Below are 16,009 nucleotides of genomic sequence, written 5' to 3' on the forward strand. Positions count from 1 at the left end.
GTAAACACACGCAGCGTCTGGTCTCCTGGAAATCCTCCAGATCTGCACACGCCACGTGACTCCACAGCCACACACACCGGGAGCAACTTATTCTGTTGCATCACTTCTATATATAATACATGAGCGAGTTGCTAAACAAAGCTGCAGGAGTATTTTTGGAAGTCTCTTAGTGAAACAGACTTCAATAAGTAACGGGACGCAGAGAGACTCTGTGTTATAAACGATGATGTGGCCTGTTTCTCCCTCAGAATAAAAAAAAGACATGAAAAATATAAATGTAAGTACTGCAAGTTGATAAATTTCCAAAACTGATTAAACAGCACTGTTTTAAATATTTGTATTCTATTATTCACCTACTTTCAAAGTGCGGAGAGAGGAGGAATATCTTAACAAGTCAAGACTGCAACACTCAGCTTGTGGCTATAATAATGGCTGGGCCTGAGCGCTTTATCACGACAACAAGCTGAAATGCATCAGTTAAATATTAAAGTTGTTCTGTTTATGACAAAATAAAGTTACACTCAGCCTGCTGGGGGACCCCCATCAGCTCTGAGAGCAGCACACGTTCCCATGCTTTTGTTTTTATTTCCATCCTGAGCTGCTTCAATCTTTTTCCAAAGATCTTGTGTTATTGGATAAAGTCTCTCTGTCTGCAGGACGCCGCAAAGAGTTCAACATCTACATTTGACAGCTTTGTTCATGTCCTGCAGAGTAATAATGTGAAACACAGTAACGTGTTACACATCCACAGGATGTGTCTTTGATGTGGTCGTTCAGAGCTGAGAAGGTTCACTGAATCATTTCAGGGTTAAATATCTTGTTATTTATTAATCAGCAGTTTAACTAAATGTCTTAGATGTGGACCCACAGGTTTCTGTGAGAGACTCGCTCAGTCATTGATGCGCTCAGTCGAGGCCTTACTTGTAGTTTCGTTCCCAGAACTTGATGGGTCGCGGATAAGAGGAGATGAAGACGGCGCTGCCCAAGAAGGGAGCCAGGGGGGTGTAGAAGACGGTGGTGAGCAGCGTCTGCAGCAGCAGCATGGCTGAGTCTGCACACACACACCGGTCAAGGAAACACAAACAGGGCACTGCAAAAACTCAAAATCTTACCAGGAATATTTGTCTTATTTTTAGTTAAAATGTCTAATTTTTAGTCAAAAAATCTCATTACACTTAAAACAAGAGTCATTACCAGAAAAATAACTTGTTATTTGACAATTTTCACCTGTTTCAAGTAAATTTTCACTTGAAGTAAGTAGAAAAATCTGCCAGTGGGACAAGATTTATCTTCTCATTACAAGCAAAAAAACTTCCACTGGCAGATTTTTCTACTTATTATTGTTGTTTTTTCCAGTGATGAGTCTTGTTTTAAGTGTAATGAGATTGACTAAAAATTAGACATTTTAACTAGAAATAAAACCAATATTCTTGTTAAGATTTAGATTTTTTGCAGTGGGGAAGCGAAGCCCTCAAACACACACACCCACACACACACAGCCGTGGAGGAAGGATACGAGGCACGGCGAACGGCTGAGCGAAGGCATGGAAAGCGCTGCCCCAAGCGATCTGCCAGGGAGCGATGTAAACCAGGATGAAGTGGAGCTTCAGCAACAGCTCGCGCATCTGGAAACAAACAGAAACACACGATGTGAGGGGTGGGGTCTGTGTTCTTCCACCTGCTCTGTGATCCTCACACACTAGATGTTTTCAGTGGGTCGGGCTGGTGTGAGGCCCATCCTGACATTTAAAATAGCCAACAATATCTAGCAGCAGTGGGTATCAGCACTGAAACGTACACAAACATGTAATCTTCTCAAGGAGAAGGACAGTTTTCCCTGAGGAGCATTTTTTGTTTGTTTTTTAACAGATTTGGTTCTTTGCTGATTTCCTGCGGCAGAAACTTTTCTCAAACTTGGCAAACGCCCCTCCAGGGAAACTGAGGGAAGAGCAAACTGCTTTTACAGGCTCCCTGTGAGGAATAAAGCCGCCCCCGGTGTACACTTAGTGGTGTTTTATTTCACTTTAAAAAGGTCAGCGATAAATCCTCACGTCAGGCACAAAACTGTCCCGACTAACTCAGGGACGGAGAGATTTCTCATGTCACACTTGTTTCCTGTTTCCCCCGTTCACCTTGATGCTGTTTTCCTTATCTTTGAAGATTAAAGAGGACATATTGTGCTTTTGAAGTTTTTGCCTTTCATTCAGGGTTCTTGCGTAGTTTTGGTGCACGTGTCATTTCTGCACAAGTCCAGAGGCTGCATGAGCGACACCGAGGACGCAGTTCCTGCACTGGCTGAAACCTTCCTATAACAATTATTAACAAATGTTATAATGACAAACTCGGGCTGGTTTTAATAAGTTAAACAGCGATGGAGGACTCGTTCTTGGAGGAGGGAATAAGAGCAAAGATGGAGCTTTCCACGGCCAGTTGGCCACGTCTGGTGGAGTTTATTCAATGCTGTTTCTATTCAAAGCACATTCAGTGAGCTCAGACATCAGGGATGTGTTTCGGTCTATGGATTGCAAGATGGAGGAAATGGAGCATCTTCAGACTCTGGAATGTCGGAAGTCTTTGTGAAAGCAATATCCTACCTTCACGGGATTATTGCAAATGTACAACTGAATACTGGAGATGGATGAGAGATGGGATCCTAGTGCGTCTTCATGAACTCTATCTACACAAAGACTATCAAATGTGCTGCAGCACTCTAAATTATTGGAATTGTGTCTGAGTGGTTTCTTGTCCCCATAATTCAAGTGATTAACAGATCAGGCTCCCTGTAACATGACGGATGCTCTCGGTGCCATTAGGGCCGGCTCTTCTACCTTGTGGAAGACGATAGACATGATGAAGAAGTCCAGCAGGAAGCTCTCCGAGGCGTGCGGGCAGTCGAAGTGGAAGAAGATCAGCGTGAAGAGGAGCGTGAGGAACTGGAAGCTGGGATCACAGAAGGATGAACGCAGGAGTTTCAGCCCAGCTACCGTGGTCAGGAGGACGTCACAGCTGGAAGCGGCACAAACACGAGCACAGACGAGTTAAAACAGGCGATTCACCTCCCTCCCCACGCCTGGAGGTACTACGTGCTTTTTTGTATTTTTTGGAGCCGCATGTGTCCACTCACTGGATTCCCAGCTTCTTGCGGTGACTGAGGGCGAAGCCGTCATTGGTGAGGGCGCTGAGGATGATGGCGGGGTACACCACGTACTTCTCGAAGCACAGGAGGCCGACGTACAGACGCTCAAACCACATGAGCACGGCATCCTCTGTAACACAAGAGCCAAGAGGGAGTTCCCACAGGGTTCCTCCAGACACAACTTAGTAAAAGCAACATGATGCTGTAGAATATTGATAAAAAAGATTCATCATTTAAGGACCAGATTATACAATAACTGTACGTGCATTTTATATAAAGGAAAACCAATTACCGTATTGGCCCGAATATAAGACGACCCTGATTATAAGACGACCCCCTCTTTTTCAAGACTCAAGTTTGAAAAAATACTTTTTGAACACCAAATTCAATTTTTATACAGAAAATAATTACAGTACATCTGAAACAAATGATTATAACAATATATCCGAGAGAAAAAGCATGCTATTTTGCCTCGTTCAAATCATCATCTTTGTTGAAGTTTGCATCATAACTTCTCCTCAGCTGCCGGTTCACCTGCCGATCTTCCACCCACTTTTCTCCAGATTGTCGCTACGTTTCTCAATTTTCTGTCTCTTCTCTTATTTTCTTCTCTTTTCTTTCTTACGGCTATTTTTTATTTTTCTTCTTCGTGCAAACACTATTTTTATTTTTCTTCTTCGTGACAGGGGTTGGCTTTGGCCTGGGGAGTTAAGTTTAGCATTCGCTTTAAAGATAGCGTTGTGAATGTGTATAATGTCTAGACCCCGAATGTAAGACGACCCCCACTTTTTCAGTCTTATTTCAATGCAATAAACACCGTCTTATATTCGGGCCAATACGGTAGTTGCTTAGATCTTTCATCATGAACATCCCTACAGCCACGCCAATAAAATAAATAAACAAAATAATGACCACCTCTGCTAAATCAGCACATTTTTCAATCAAGATGTAGACTGTAGAACATTTTTAAACAATTTTAAACATGCTGTCCATATATAGCAGGCCTGCAAACCTCTGGGTTCAAACTGGTCGTACTCCTTGGTTTTGAGAATGGGATGGGAGATCCACAGCCAAGGATGATGCTTCCTCATCTGTGGGATCAGGTAGTGGGTGACGAAGCCCACCGTCCCCGCCAGAGCGTACAGCACGATGGTGACGAAAGGCTGCAGACAGGAGCACAATCAACGGGAAGAGGAAGAGCCGTTACTGCATGAGTTTAAAGCAGGAGTGTCAAACTCATTTTGCTTGGTGGGCCGGATTTGATTTTTTTTCACACTGTTTTTTTTATTTGTTTTCTCGCAGGCCGCACGCTCAAAATAACAAAAACGGTGCGAAAATGTTTTTTTCTAATTCTTTTTTTTTTACTATTGTTATCTAATCCAATATCAGTTTAGTTAATTTTAAAGGAAATATGCACTTTGTTTACACTCTAATTATGTAAAATATATTTCTTCAGGATCTTTTCTTGAAATTTATAGGAAATTTGATTAAAAGCAAAATCTTTCTTATTACATCCAAGAGTGTTTCTTTGTGATTTAGAGATTTTTCCAGTACAATTAAGTGTATTTATTTTTAAAAATTGGCGCAGATATTTACGCCAGTGTGCCGAAAAAGTCAGCACTTCTCTTTTAACCGTTTTACTTTGTCACTATCCTCGTATTCAAAACTGAAATTTTCCGAATATCTTCTATCATCTTTTTTAGCAGTGATATTTTTCCTGTGAAAATATATAATAGTAGTCAGTTAATAAAAATAAACGACCGTCTACAAAGAAATAAAATCGGCAAATGCATTCTAGAAAACAAAAAAAATGTCGAAAACTGCTCTCTTTGTGGAATAACGATGGATTTGTAGAAGAAATATATTATCGGATATGCTCCGATTCATGGCAATTATTTATGCCTTGCTTTTTAGTATATTAACATTTCGTTTTTTTGCGTTGGAAACTTCTCGCGGTCCGCATGAAAATCTCTCTAGGGCCGCATGCGGCCCACGGGCCGCACATTTGACACCCCTGGTTTAAAGCAAAAGGCTGCAGAGGAGAGTGGGAAACAAGCTGAAAAGTCACCTTGAGAGAGAGGAACACGGTGCTGGCCGTGATGGCGAAGGTCAGGATGTAAGCCACGGAGCACATGATGACATCCGACAGCAGGATCTCCTTCTGCGGAGCACAGGAGGAGCACAGGCAGAGATGCAATCGCTCATTAATCCACGTGGAAACGCACACGTACGCATCAGGCTCATCTAAGTGTGATTATTTCTCTCAAATCATGATGAGCCTTCAGTTTTTAGTGATCAAAGACACAGCAGCTTGAGACGGTTTAAGAGCTTCATAATCTCCGTTAAGAAGTGATGGCGGGCTTGTGTTTGCGGATGCATAATTCCCTGTAATCACACGCACTAATCGGCAGCAAACGCCTCCTAATCTCACTGAGGACGCTGCGTTTAATGGAGTCTGCTCTCGCACTTGCATTCACAGGTGCACAGTGTTTATGAGAATCGATTGTGAGGTGATAATTACCAAGCTCTGGGCGGGATTGTTCAAGTAATGCTCTGAGGAGTCTGGTAGCGCGTTCACTCGTCCACCGGCTGATAACGACTGTTGACACAGATCTCATATCTCATCCATTCACTTATGTTTTAATCCATAATTACCATGGAGTTCTGCAGTTTTTCCGGCAGTGGATCTTTAATGTCTGCATCTTCCTCCTCCTCTTCTTCACTGTCCACAAGTGCCGGCATGACCTTGGACTTGATCAGAGATCTGCACGTAAAAATGTTGCACATGCAGGATGTAGTGAACATGAGTTTAGTGACAACAGATAGTGGTGACAAAAGGAGAAAATCACATATGAATTTTAAATATTTTCTTTTATTTAGCCTTTTACTGCTTAAATTCATATCGTAAACTCTTGAATTGTGTTTATTTTTGCTTTAACCTCATAATTAACAGCCGGCATCAGCATTTTCCATCAAAGCTTTATGAATAACATTCCCTCCACCTGGACTCATGCTCGGTGATACTCACAGCAGCACGGACGGGTCGCTGCTCTGCCTGCTCAGGTGATAGGAGAAGATGACCAGGAGCCCACAGAACCCAGAGAACAGGGCAGGCGTGTGCTGCTCGTCCCACGGCTCCTGTGCTCACGCAAACACACACATTTACACCACTACTAATCATAGAAATAAATCATGCCCTCTTTGCCCTTAACTTGCATTGTCACTGGGAAAAATGACTATAAACACTTTTAACATCTCTGATCTGCATGCCTTCCTCTTCTACTCCTACAGGTGGATGGCCACAAGCATGGAAATTCATTGATTGATTGATTGATTGAAAGCTCTATTGTCCCCTCTGGGGAAAATCAGTTGTCAAACAGCTCATGGAATTTAAAAAGAGGAAGACAAACAGAAAAACAGAGTTGGCAATGCAATAAATAAATATAAACACACTGCTGATCTAATAAATATGAAGTGCTGGTAGTTGCTAGTAGTTTGTTAAAGTGCAACATGTGCAGATAAAAGTCCCAAGTCAGTTAGCCTAACAACTCCACATCAGCTCCAGTCGGAGTCGGAGTGTAGCTGGAATAAATGACTGTCCAAATCTCTTTGTGCTCTGACGGGGGAGGACAAATCTGTGGCTGAATTATGCTTCTCATCCCGTCAGCTCGATTAGCAGTGGATGGGAGGGATTGGCCAACATGGCCGCCAGTTTTTTCCCCATCCTCTATTCAGCTGTCCAACCCGGTCCCCACCACATCTGGCCTTCTTCACCAGCTTGTTCAGCCTGGTAGCGTCCCTGCCACAGATGCTGCCTCCCCTAGAAAGGCTCTAGACTGCGTTTCACAGATGTTCTCTGCTCATCTGGTTCCTACCTTGAGCGCGCCGAAGCAGAAGCCGTACAGCAGAGACAGAGCGACCAGACTCCGGAGGAGGCCGTAGACCGCAGAGATGAGACTCGTAGCAGCTGAGGCACACAAATCAGAGCAAGGATGCAAGCATAAATTAGATCAACATGTTTACATTTCCCAGCCAACAAGGTGGGGCTTATGTTGGAAATTCAATGCCTAAAAGACGGTCCCATTATGAGACGGTTCCAGAGTAAACTGGTGGCCCGGTGATCAATAACAGTGGAGGTTGGATGCAAGATGATGGATGGAAGGTAACGCAGGTTTTCTTCCTGTTCATATGAACCTCCTGATAGATTAGATGCATTTTATACCAGTATGAAATGAACTCAAGTACAAACAATGTGGGGGATTTATCATAGGACCAATAAGAAACCTTTACACCGAGTGGGGACGATTTTTCAGCCCATTTTTTAACTCACAGGGGCTCCACATACTTAACCTTGGACACTGTGCAAATGTAGTAATATGAAAATCATCAATTAGCTGAAATATTGATGCCAAAACTATATATATAAAATAAAAAGGTTGTAACACACAAAGCTTTGAGAAGTGAAGGCGGGGAAAAGTTCACCTCTCTGCTGAACTCTTGCATGTTTTACACCTTGAAAATACTGCTTTTCATGAACGAATAATTCTAGGCAGACTTAATAATTTACCGCGCGTAATAGCAGTAAAAGATTCATTTTCACAAGTGAAAACCAACATTGAATCCTGTGATCTGCGGGCCCTCAGGCTGCACAGCGACAACAGAATAACTCAGCTGTGGAAACCGTTTTGTGGCTCAGAAACCATCAGACAACCAAACAATTTAACCTCAGCAATGTAAAGAAAAACCATATTAAAAAGAAACAGAAACACTTCCAACACCCTCTGGGCCCAAGCCCATTTAAGGTGGACCATTTAAGTTGGACTGAAGCGCTGGAAAACAATAGTGCTGTCTGACAAATCTAACATTCATACATGAAACTAGATTTCTGTCTAATGAAAAGTGCGACGATTCAGATGTTTTGCAGATGTTTAGTGCAGGGGGCATGGGTAACTTCCATATCTTGGAAAGACACTAATTATTATTTGCTGATTATTTCAGTAGAACCACATAGGGCATGTGCTGAGTCTCTTTCTCCACTGCAGCAATCGCTTTCCTTATTTCCTAAACTGCCAGAGTTGTTAAAGGAGGCATCTTCAAGTTAAAAAGAATATCTAAAGCCCCAGTTTGCTGCTTCTATGATTCATATGCTCTTATCGATAATGATAAAATAAAGAATTGAAAATGATTACTACTTTAAGGTTATTATGTTTCCTGTTTCCTCTTTATGTTGATAAAACTGTTAAAGAATCAGTTTGAGGTTGTAACTCATAAAAAACAATACACTCATATTATTTAAAAATAAAATGAACTTTTTAAAGGTCTTAAACACATAAAACAGTCATGTGACACAGCTTGTGCAAACAGGCATCAAAGCAGGGCCACAAACCTGCAGTAGAAGCTAGAAACATCGCTTTTCATTATAAATCCCAACAGCATCTGGATTACTCGACACAAATCTTTCTTATCATTAAAAGTTTTTTAAAAAAATGTATGAACCTGTTCCTCCAAAGAAGTGCATGTCAATCTGCTCCAGCAGGTAGATGGTGAAGGTATTGATCTGAGGGAAAAGGCCCACCAGGAAGGTGACCGGGAAGCAGTACGTGAAGCCTGTCAAAGGTATAAACCAAGACATTTCTAAGACATTTGTCGTGGATAAGAAGCTGTTTGAATGCTGCACTGAAGTGATTGTCTGACACAAGCATGCATACATGCATGTATTCCTTCTCACCAACGAGCAGGTCTCTGATGAAGTGCAGCACGTCGTAGCAGACGATGGTTACCCCGTACAGGGTGGAGACGGGCAGGTCCTTCCTCCTCAGCAGCTGCTCCAGCAGCCAGATCAGAGAGCAGAAAATGCAGAAGTAGGCCGCCCGGCTGTAGGCCACCAACTGGTTGTGACCCTAGATCCAAACAGAAACGCCAATCACACCTTATTCTGATGGAAATCACACTACAAACACTGTTCGTGTGAATATTCCCTGCTCTTTCATGTGTTTTCACAGGGTTATGACCCAGTTATCTGAGACCTAAAGGGTTATTTAAGTTATTTATGAACGTATGTGTGTTTCAGAAATAGTTGGTCGTTATTGTAGAAAAGAGACAAACTCACGTGTGTTGGTGAAGCTGCATCTGGTTGAACACTCTGGAAAGACACACAGAAGCCCAAATTCAGCCTGCATGAGTATGAACCTGAAAATAGACACTAAAAGCTGCAGAGAGGAAGTTAGCGGAAGCATGAAGGAGCTGGCAGCTCTCAGGTCACTCTTACTTCTGCTCCACATCAGGAATCTACACCTCCGTACACATCCACGTAATAGGCTTTTTTCTTTTAATGGCTTTACCAAGCAGATGAGATCACTTTAACAGGACTGAAAGCCAGCTAGAACAGTTCGGGATGTAATTCCCTTAAGAGAAGAGAGCAGCTGAATCTCTCAAACTCACATTCAAAACCAGTCCCAGTATATTAAAGTCAAGTCAAACACGTCTGCTATCTTTACGGCAGCTTTAGTCACTGTCCCTCAGATGATCTGAATTACCATCTTTTTAAAACATGTAGAGCTCATAGACCTTTGTTGTGGACCTGGGATTGATTGATTGATCATAGATAGATAGATAGATAGATAGATAGATAGATAGATAGATAGATAGATAGATAGATAGATAGATAGATAGATAGATAGATAGATAGATAGATAGATAGATAGATAGATAGATAGATAGATAGATAGATAGATAGATAGATAGATAGATAGATAGATAGATAGATAGATAGATAGATAGATAGATAGATAGATAGATATATTAATAGGTATATTAATATATTATATACAGTATGTGCCAACTATAAAAAACCAGTGTGTATTTTTTTACCTTGAGTAGGGAATACTGGCAGCTGGCAATAACCAAGCAGAACTGGAAGACCCAGAAGTCTTTGAAGCATCCGTGGTTGAGAAGAACAAAACCCAGAAAGGAGACGAGGAAGGCCATGAAGACTGCAACGAGATTCTCCAGAATATCCTGGTTTCTTGACAAAGACATTGCATGAAAATGCAGATTAGGGCCATCAACTATTCAAACGGCACTCATTGTCATCCGTCATACATTTAAACTGGTCAAAACACGGGACACTGATGTGACAACAACACAGACGTGCATGAAACACAGAATGGTGCACCTGTTTCCAAAGATATGGCACTAGTGCATTTAAATAAATAATTTAAATGCAAATTTTAAATATTTTTCATGGCAAAAGGGTCTGCAGGTGGAGCGTGTGTCTTACCTGTCCATAAGAGCGAGCAGGGTGAGCCTGTCATATAAAATGTTGATCCACCTTCCAGGAAACAGCTGGAGTTTGTAATATATTTTCCTGCTCGGCTTCTCCTGAGTGGACGTCTCCGAAGATTCATCCAAAGAGTCCTCCTCCTGACACGCGTGCAAGAACAGAGCATTTACACCGACATAAAATCAACCACAGCGATGCAAGAAATAACAGATAAACAGAAAGAAAACATAGTTAAGAAAAGACATTTCATATTTTGTCATTTGTGAAGTGTTTGAGTTTATATTAAACAGAATTTTATCCAAGATTAATTATTGTGTTACTTTTATTTTGTCTGCTACGGATATAAGTATAGGGAGTTATTTTGGAAACAAAAACAGAAAGCAGATGGACACCTGGAAGATCTCGGGGTGCGTCCTGCGCGGCCGCAGCCTGTGGGCGGGGATGATGCGCCGCTGGAAAGGGCAGTCGGCGGGACCGCCGGCCCCCCCGTCATGACCCTCCGAGTTGGAAGAAGTGGACAGCAGGTCACTGAAGATGTGCACACACACACACACCAGGGACATGTTAACACCGTATGGACAACAATCCTGCATGCACAGGTCGGAAATCAGTTCAGAAGATGGAAACGACGCCGTAAACATGCAGGAGTCGACAGTAACGAAGTGAAGTGAAAGGATTTGACAGCGAACCACATGTTGCCTGTGATGAGCTCCGCCCCCAGCGGCAGGTTGAGGGCCCTCTCTGCGTACAGCTTGCGAGGTCTGTCCCCTGAAGAGGCGAACAGAGACATGAGGCATGTCAGGCATTTTCTGTTTGGGTACGTTATGTGTCATAACCAATAATGCAGCTTGACAAACAGACGTCAGAGGCTGAACAGCTGTACGTCTTCGTTTCATGCCAAGAAAATGTGAATACATCTAGTACAGGGGTCGGCAACCCAAAATGTTGAAAGAGCCATATTGGACTAAAAACACAAAAAACATATGTCTGGAGCCGCAAAAAATGAAAAGTCTTGTATAAGCCTTAGAATGAAGGCAACACATGCTGCATGTTTCTATATTAGTTATAACTGGGGGAAAATGTTTTTTTCATTATGCACTTGTCGAGATTAATGTTGAAGGACAATCTCGAGAAAAAAGTGGAAATGTCGAGAAAAGTCAAAATGTCGAGAAAAAAGTCGAAATGACGAGAAAAAAGTCGAAATGACAAGAAAAAAGTCGAAATGTCGAGAAAAAAAGTCAAAATTTCAAGAAAAAAGTTGAAATGTTGAGAAAATATTCAAAATGTCGAGAAAAAAGTCGAAATGTCGAGATTAAAAAAGGAAAAAAGAAAAAGAGAAGAAGGAAAAGAAAAAAAGGAAAAGAAGAAAAAAGAAATAGAGAAAAAAAGAAGGAAAAGAAAAAAGAAAAAAAAAGAGAAAAGGAAAAAAAAAAAAAAGCTCCAGGAGCCACTAGGGCAGCGATAAAGAGCCGCATGCGGCTCTGGAGCCGCGGGTTGCCGACCCCTGATCTAGTAGGTATTTTTGAAACCATCAGCTGCTGCCTTGTTTTGCTAAGAATAAATGGACATGAATAATTAAGCAAAGCAGCATGTGGCTACATAAACATCAGCTTGATGCAACAAGGAATTGCCTTGCTGTGTGCTCGTTGCTGTGTAAATAACTGCTTACTGTGGACGGTGTGGAAGGTGTAGGCCTCTTCTTTGTTGGTAGCTTCAGGTCTGCAGATGACCTGCAGCATGGAGCTCTCAGACTGAGACGTCTGCGAGGGCAGGGAATCGTAGTCTGGATCCTTTTCTCTGTCCGTCTGCGGGCTGCAGAGAGGAGACACATTCAGCTGGATGTCGGCCCGAGCAAAGGGTTAAATCAGGCTGTTCCAGCCCCGACTCAGCAAAGATGCAACACCATATGTCCTTGTTGCTGGATTGCTGATTTCCATTTTAAACTACATTTAGGCCATTCGAAATAAAACTGTGACTTAGATGTAATATTTGAGACAACTTCCTCCATTAACTGTTAAATGAAGCTTGAATGATCAAATTGAAGATAAAGTGTAAACCCAGCTTACACAGTTTCAGAGTTAAAGTATATGAATCCATAAACTTATATGAATAAATGATCCTGCAGTCACAGAAAATGTGCTGTATGATTCGGAAGATTATTCATTTCAAATGTTTAGGTTATATACTTGTTATATTCACTTTCAACAGAGATTACATTTTATGGGATTCTGAAAAGGAAAAGTTAAGTGAAAAGGTGCAGTCTGTATATTTTGAATTTTTATGAGATGTAAACTAACAATTTGTCCAGACAAACAATTATAAAATGATTAGATGTAAAATATAAATAGATTCCCTTTTAATGTGACTATTTATAAAGTGTTGGTTTCCAGCTTCTTTATCTGTTTCAGCAGCGAGAGCGCGGCCGTTGGAGCTGAGATACGAGAGTGCAGCTTTTCTCGCTGTTTCTGGATGACTCATTGTTTTCCTCTCACCTTCTTTTATTTCCTGGCAGCAAATGATTTAAGTAAGATTTTATAGTTGCTGCGCTCACGTTGCAGTGTTGAAACCCTGCAGCGCCTACACATTACTAATCCCGAATAAATGGCCTCCATTAATTCTGTAAAAGTTTGTGAACCCAGCTGTGTTGTTCCAGCAACAGACACACTCACCTGTCAGGAGAGACTATTGGGATGTGGGTGGGCGTTACTGTCTGGAGCGCGCTGGTCGGCAGGCTACTGGGCGGTTTGGGTCGCTCTGATTTGTTGTCAGTGTTGGACTCTGCTATTGTTTCGTCTGGTTTGCATGTTTCACCCTGATTTTCTGACAAACGAGAAAACATAAATGCTATGCATTTGCTGTAGCTATTAATTGCAGTTTATGTCATTTAGGCTGCAGCAGTTAATATATTTACACAATCAATAATCCAAAGTAGTTATTAGTTACAAAGCAGATACAAATACACTTTTAGCAGAGCTATAGCACAATTTTATCACTTTTCAGCTCATAGTTTTGGTTTCATAAGCAAGATACACAACCACAAACTAGATATAAAAACTAAAGCTTAAGCTAAAACAAAACCATTAAACAATCTGAAGCCTCAACTTTGACCACATCTTGGTGGCAAACTTGTATGTTTGAATGAGCTTCATCCTGTTCGTTACCTTTGCTAAAGACTTAAGAGTCGGTTATAAAGAACCCAAGCCATACAAACACATCCTATTTCATAATCTAAAAAGCTTTAAATGGACGTATAATTTACTAAATATTGCACTGCATAAACATATAGAAAAAATATAAAAATATTGACTGACATAATTTCCATCACACACTCCCGTAAATCAGCGCCTTTTTCATTTTTTTTCGACAAATTGTAGAAGGCCATTTGGAAGGAATCCAGGTTTTTTTTTCAGGTTTAACTCCACAGGAGGACTCATCAATTTAACTTGATTAAGAGCTCATCTAATCTAATCTCCTTGGTCAAAGCGACGGTCTGCCAGCATTAGCAAAAGCGCCACAGACAACGTGCGTAGACTAAAATAATTGTCAAGAACAAGCAACGGTGATCATTTCACATTTTACGGCTCATCGGGCCGAGAAACACCAATCCTCAGGAATGAAGATTGGTGGGTTCACCTTGTTCTTCAGCGTCCGGTCTCTCCTTGTCCCCCGGACGGCGTTCCTCCTGAATGCCGGCACCCGCCCCCCTCGTACTGAGGAACCCCAACAAGGACACAAACTCCAGAAAGTTGGATTCATTGGGAATCTGGCCCTCCTTCGCCTCCAGATCTGATTTGGAACTGGTCATGGTGGCCTGGCAGAAGAGGAAACCTCAGTGAGTTAATCTTACACACAGATGGAGATGGCAAGAGCAGAGGGACAGAAAGAGAAGTGGAGCTCTTCGAGACGCACTGTGTTATAGGGCTGTTCAATTTTGCCCAAAAAATAAAATCTCGATTTTTTTCTCTCAAAATCCGATTTTCGATTACGATTACGATAATTTTGTGAATTGACAAAAGGCAAAGAAATGATTTCAAATATGCTGTTTTTTTATTGAACATTTGCCCCATTGGGCTTTAAGTGCAAACTTTGCTCTTATTAAACCAAAAATGAATGAATAAAGTGCAAAACTCTGTAAAATAAGTTGAAAAAAAGTTTTAAAAAATATAATAAAATATAAAGTTTTATCTCTGAAAACAAAATCAGCAAATCAGCACTTGTAAAACATACAGTAAGTTATATTTCCAATAAAATAAAACAAGACATTTTCTAATTAAACTAAACATCAATCATTAATATGTGTGCAGACAAGGTAAAAAAAAAAAAAAAAAAAAAAGTGAAAAATTGATTTTACGAGTTTCACGTTTTAACATCGTTCTAATTACATAATCGCAATTACGATTTAAAATCGATTAATCGAACAGCCCTACTGTGTTATGTGAGCGGCTTGAAAGCAGGACGGCATCTTTCCCGCTGTCCATGCTCAGCCCTCGGATGTGAGTCCTTCCCCCCGGCCCGTAGCGGCACACGTTGCGCGGCAGACGCAGGAAACCTTGCGAATCTACGTTGGGTTCCAGAGGGTCGGAGTCATCGTGGTGGGAGTGCACATCGATGCCTGAGGAGCTGTTGTCATTTGTCAGCTGCGGGCTCGGCGAGCTGTCCGTCATCTTCTGCTGCCTGCGACGCTCCTGGTCCTCCGGGTCCGAGCACTCCAGGATGATGGAGTCGGAGCTGGTTGTTTCTCTGCACAAGTGAAACTCCTCGCTCTGGCTCGTCATCTGCTGCTGCTGCTTCGGCGTGATGTCTTCCTCGGAGCCGCTCACTTCCTCTCCCTCCTCCGCCTCCAGCTTCTCCTCTTCGGGGGAATCAAAGGTGATGATGGGGATCTTGATGCGACATTCCCCTGCATCCTTCTGAGCCTTGCAAACAGAAGCAGATCCACATGCACTCAGCTTTAAATGACATCACTTTACATCTACCTTTATGCATTATTCAAGGACAATCTGTCACCATCTGCCACCACAAGGCTGAGACCAGACTCAAGAATCTGGACCTCTACACACATTTGGAGTCTTACCAAAATTCTCACGACTATTCTGCTATTCTCACAAAAACTCTGCAGGCTGTCGGTTGTAAACGTGACAAGAGAAGACATGATCAAATTCTCCCCTCGATGTGCAGACGTTCTCTTATCAGGAGAGGAGCAACGCCACAGACAAGCTGAGGTTTGACATTTAGATTCATCAGCGGATCAGATAGTAGTTTGCTGGGGTCGTTACAAAATCATCAGCAAAAAGTTTGCAAACGTCTTTGATTTGCAGTTCAACTGAAGGTTAGAGTTAGAGTTAGAGTCACGTGTCTTCAGTCGATGAGATGACAACCACATGAAGGTGTTTTACTGAAATCAAGTTTGTAATCAGTTTCATCTGCTTGATTTAACATGTTACTATTTTAGTCCAAAAACCATCGGGGCCTACATCCGTCACATGTCAAAAACCCCATCGTTCCATGTCATCCCAACAGAGCCTTTTTCTCTCTTACTAGAAGCGCAATTGTGGTTCATATTGTTTCCAAAAGCAGAACTCTTGTGCTCC

The 16,009-nt window shown here is 41.8% G+C and overlaps 1 protein-coding gene across 1 annotated transcript in view; it reads right to left on the bottom strand.

The window, feature by feature from the left end:
* pcnx2 (pecanex 2) overlaps positions 1-16,009 on the bottom strand; it is a 35,197-nt gene that overhangs the window by 13,469 nt on the left and 5,719 nt on the right. Inside the window, exons 7-26 of the mRNA XM_061745711.1 lie at positions 14,846-15,334; positions 14,052-14,229; positions 13,088-13,238; positions 12,088-12,230; positions 11,108-11,186; positions 10,811-10,946; positions 10,416-10,558; positions 10,007-10,160; positions 9,246-9,278; positions 8,865-9,036; positions 8,633-8,743; positions 7,012-7,103; positions 6,165-6,274; positions 5,792-5,900; positions 5,205-5,297; positions 4,149-4,299; positions 3,125-3,266; positions 2,829-3,006; positions 1,517-1,625; positions 922-1,051 (exon numbers count right to left, since the gene is read on the bottom strand). Of these exons, the coding sequence (XP_061601695.1) occupies positions 922-1,051; positions 1,517-1,625; positions 2,829-3,006; positions 3,125-3,266; positions 4,149-4,299; positions 5,205-5,297; positions 5,792-5,900; positions 6,165-6,274; positions 7,012-7,103; positions 8,633-8,743; positions 8,865-9,036; positions 9,246-9,278; positions 10,007-10,160; positions 10,416-10,558; positions 10,811-10,946; positions 11,108-11,186; positions 12,088-12,230; positions 13,088-13,238; positions 14,052-14,229; positions 14,846-15,334 (2,903 nt within the window). The remainder of the gene's footprint in view (positions 1-921; positions 1,052-1,516; positions 1,626-2,828; positions 3,007-3,124; positions 3,267-4,148; positions 4,300-5,204; positions 5,298-5,791; positions 5,901-6,164; positions 6,275-7,011; positions 7,104-8,632; positions 8,744-8,864; positions 9,037-9,245; positions 9,279-10,006; positions 10,161-10,415; positions 10,559-10,810; positions 10,947-11,107; positions 11,187-12,087; positions 12,231-13,087; positions 13,239-14,051; positions 14,230-14,845; positions 15,335-16,009) is intronic.

This window comes from Cololabis saira, chromosome 17 (assembly GCF_033807715.1).
Source record: "Cololabis saira isolate AMF1-May2022 chromosome 17, fColSai1.1, whole genome shotgun sequence".
Lineage (NCBI taxonomy): Eukaryota > Metazoa > Chordata > Actinopteri > Beloniformes > Belonidae > Cololabis > Cololabis saira.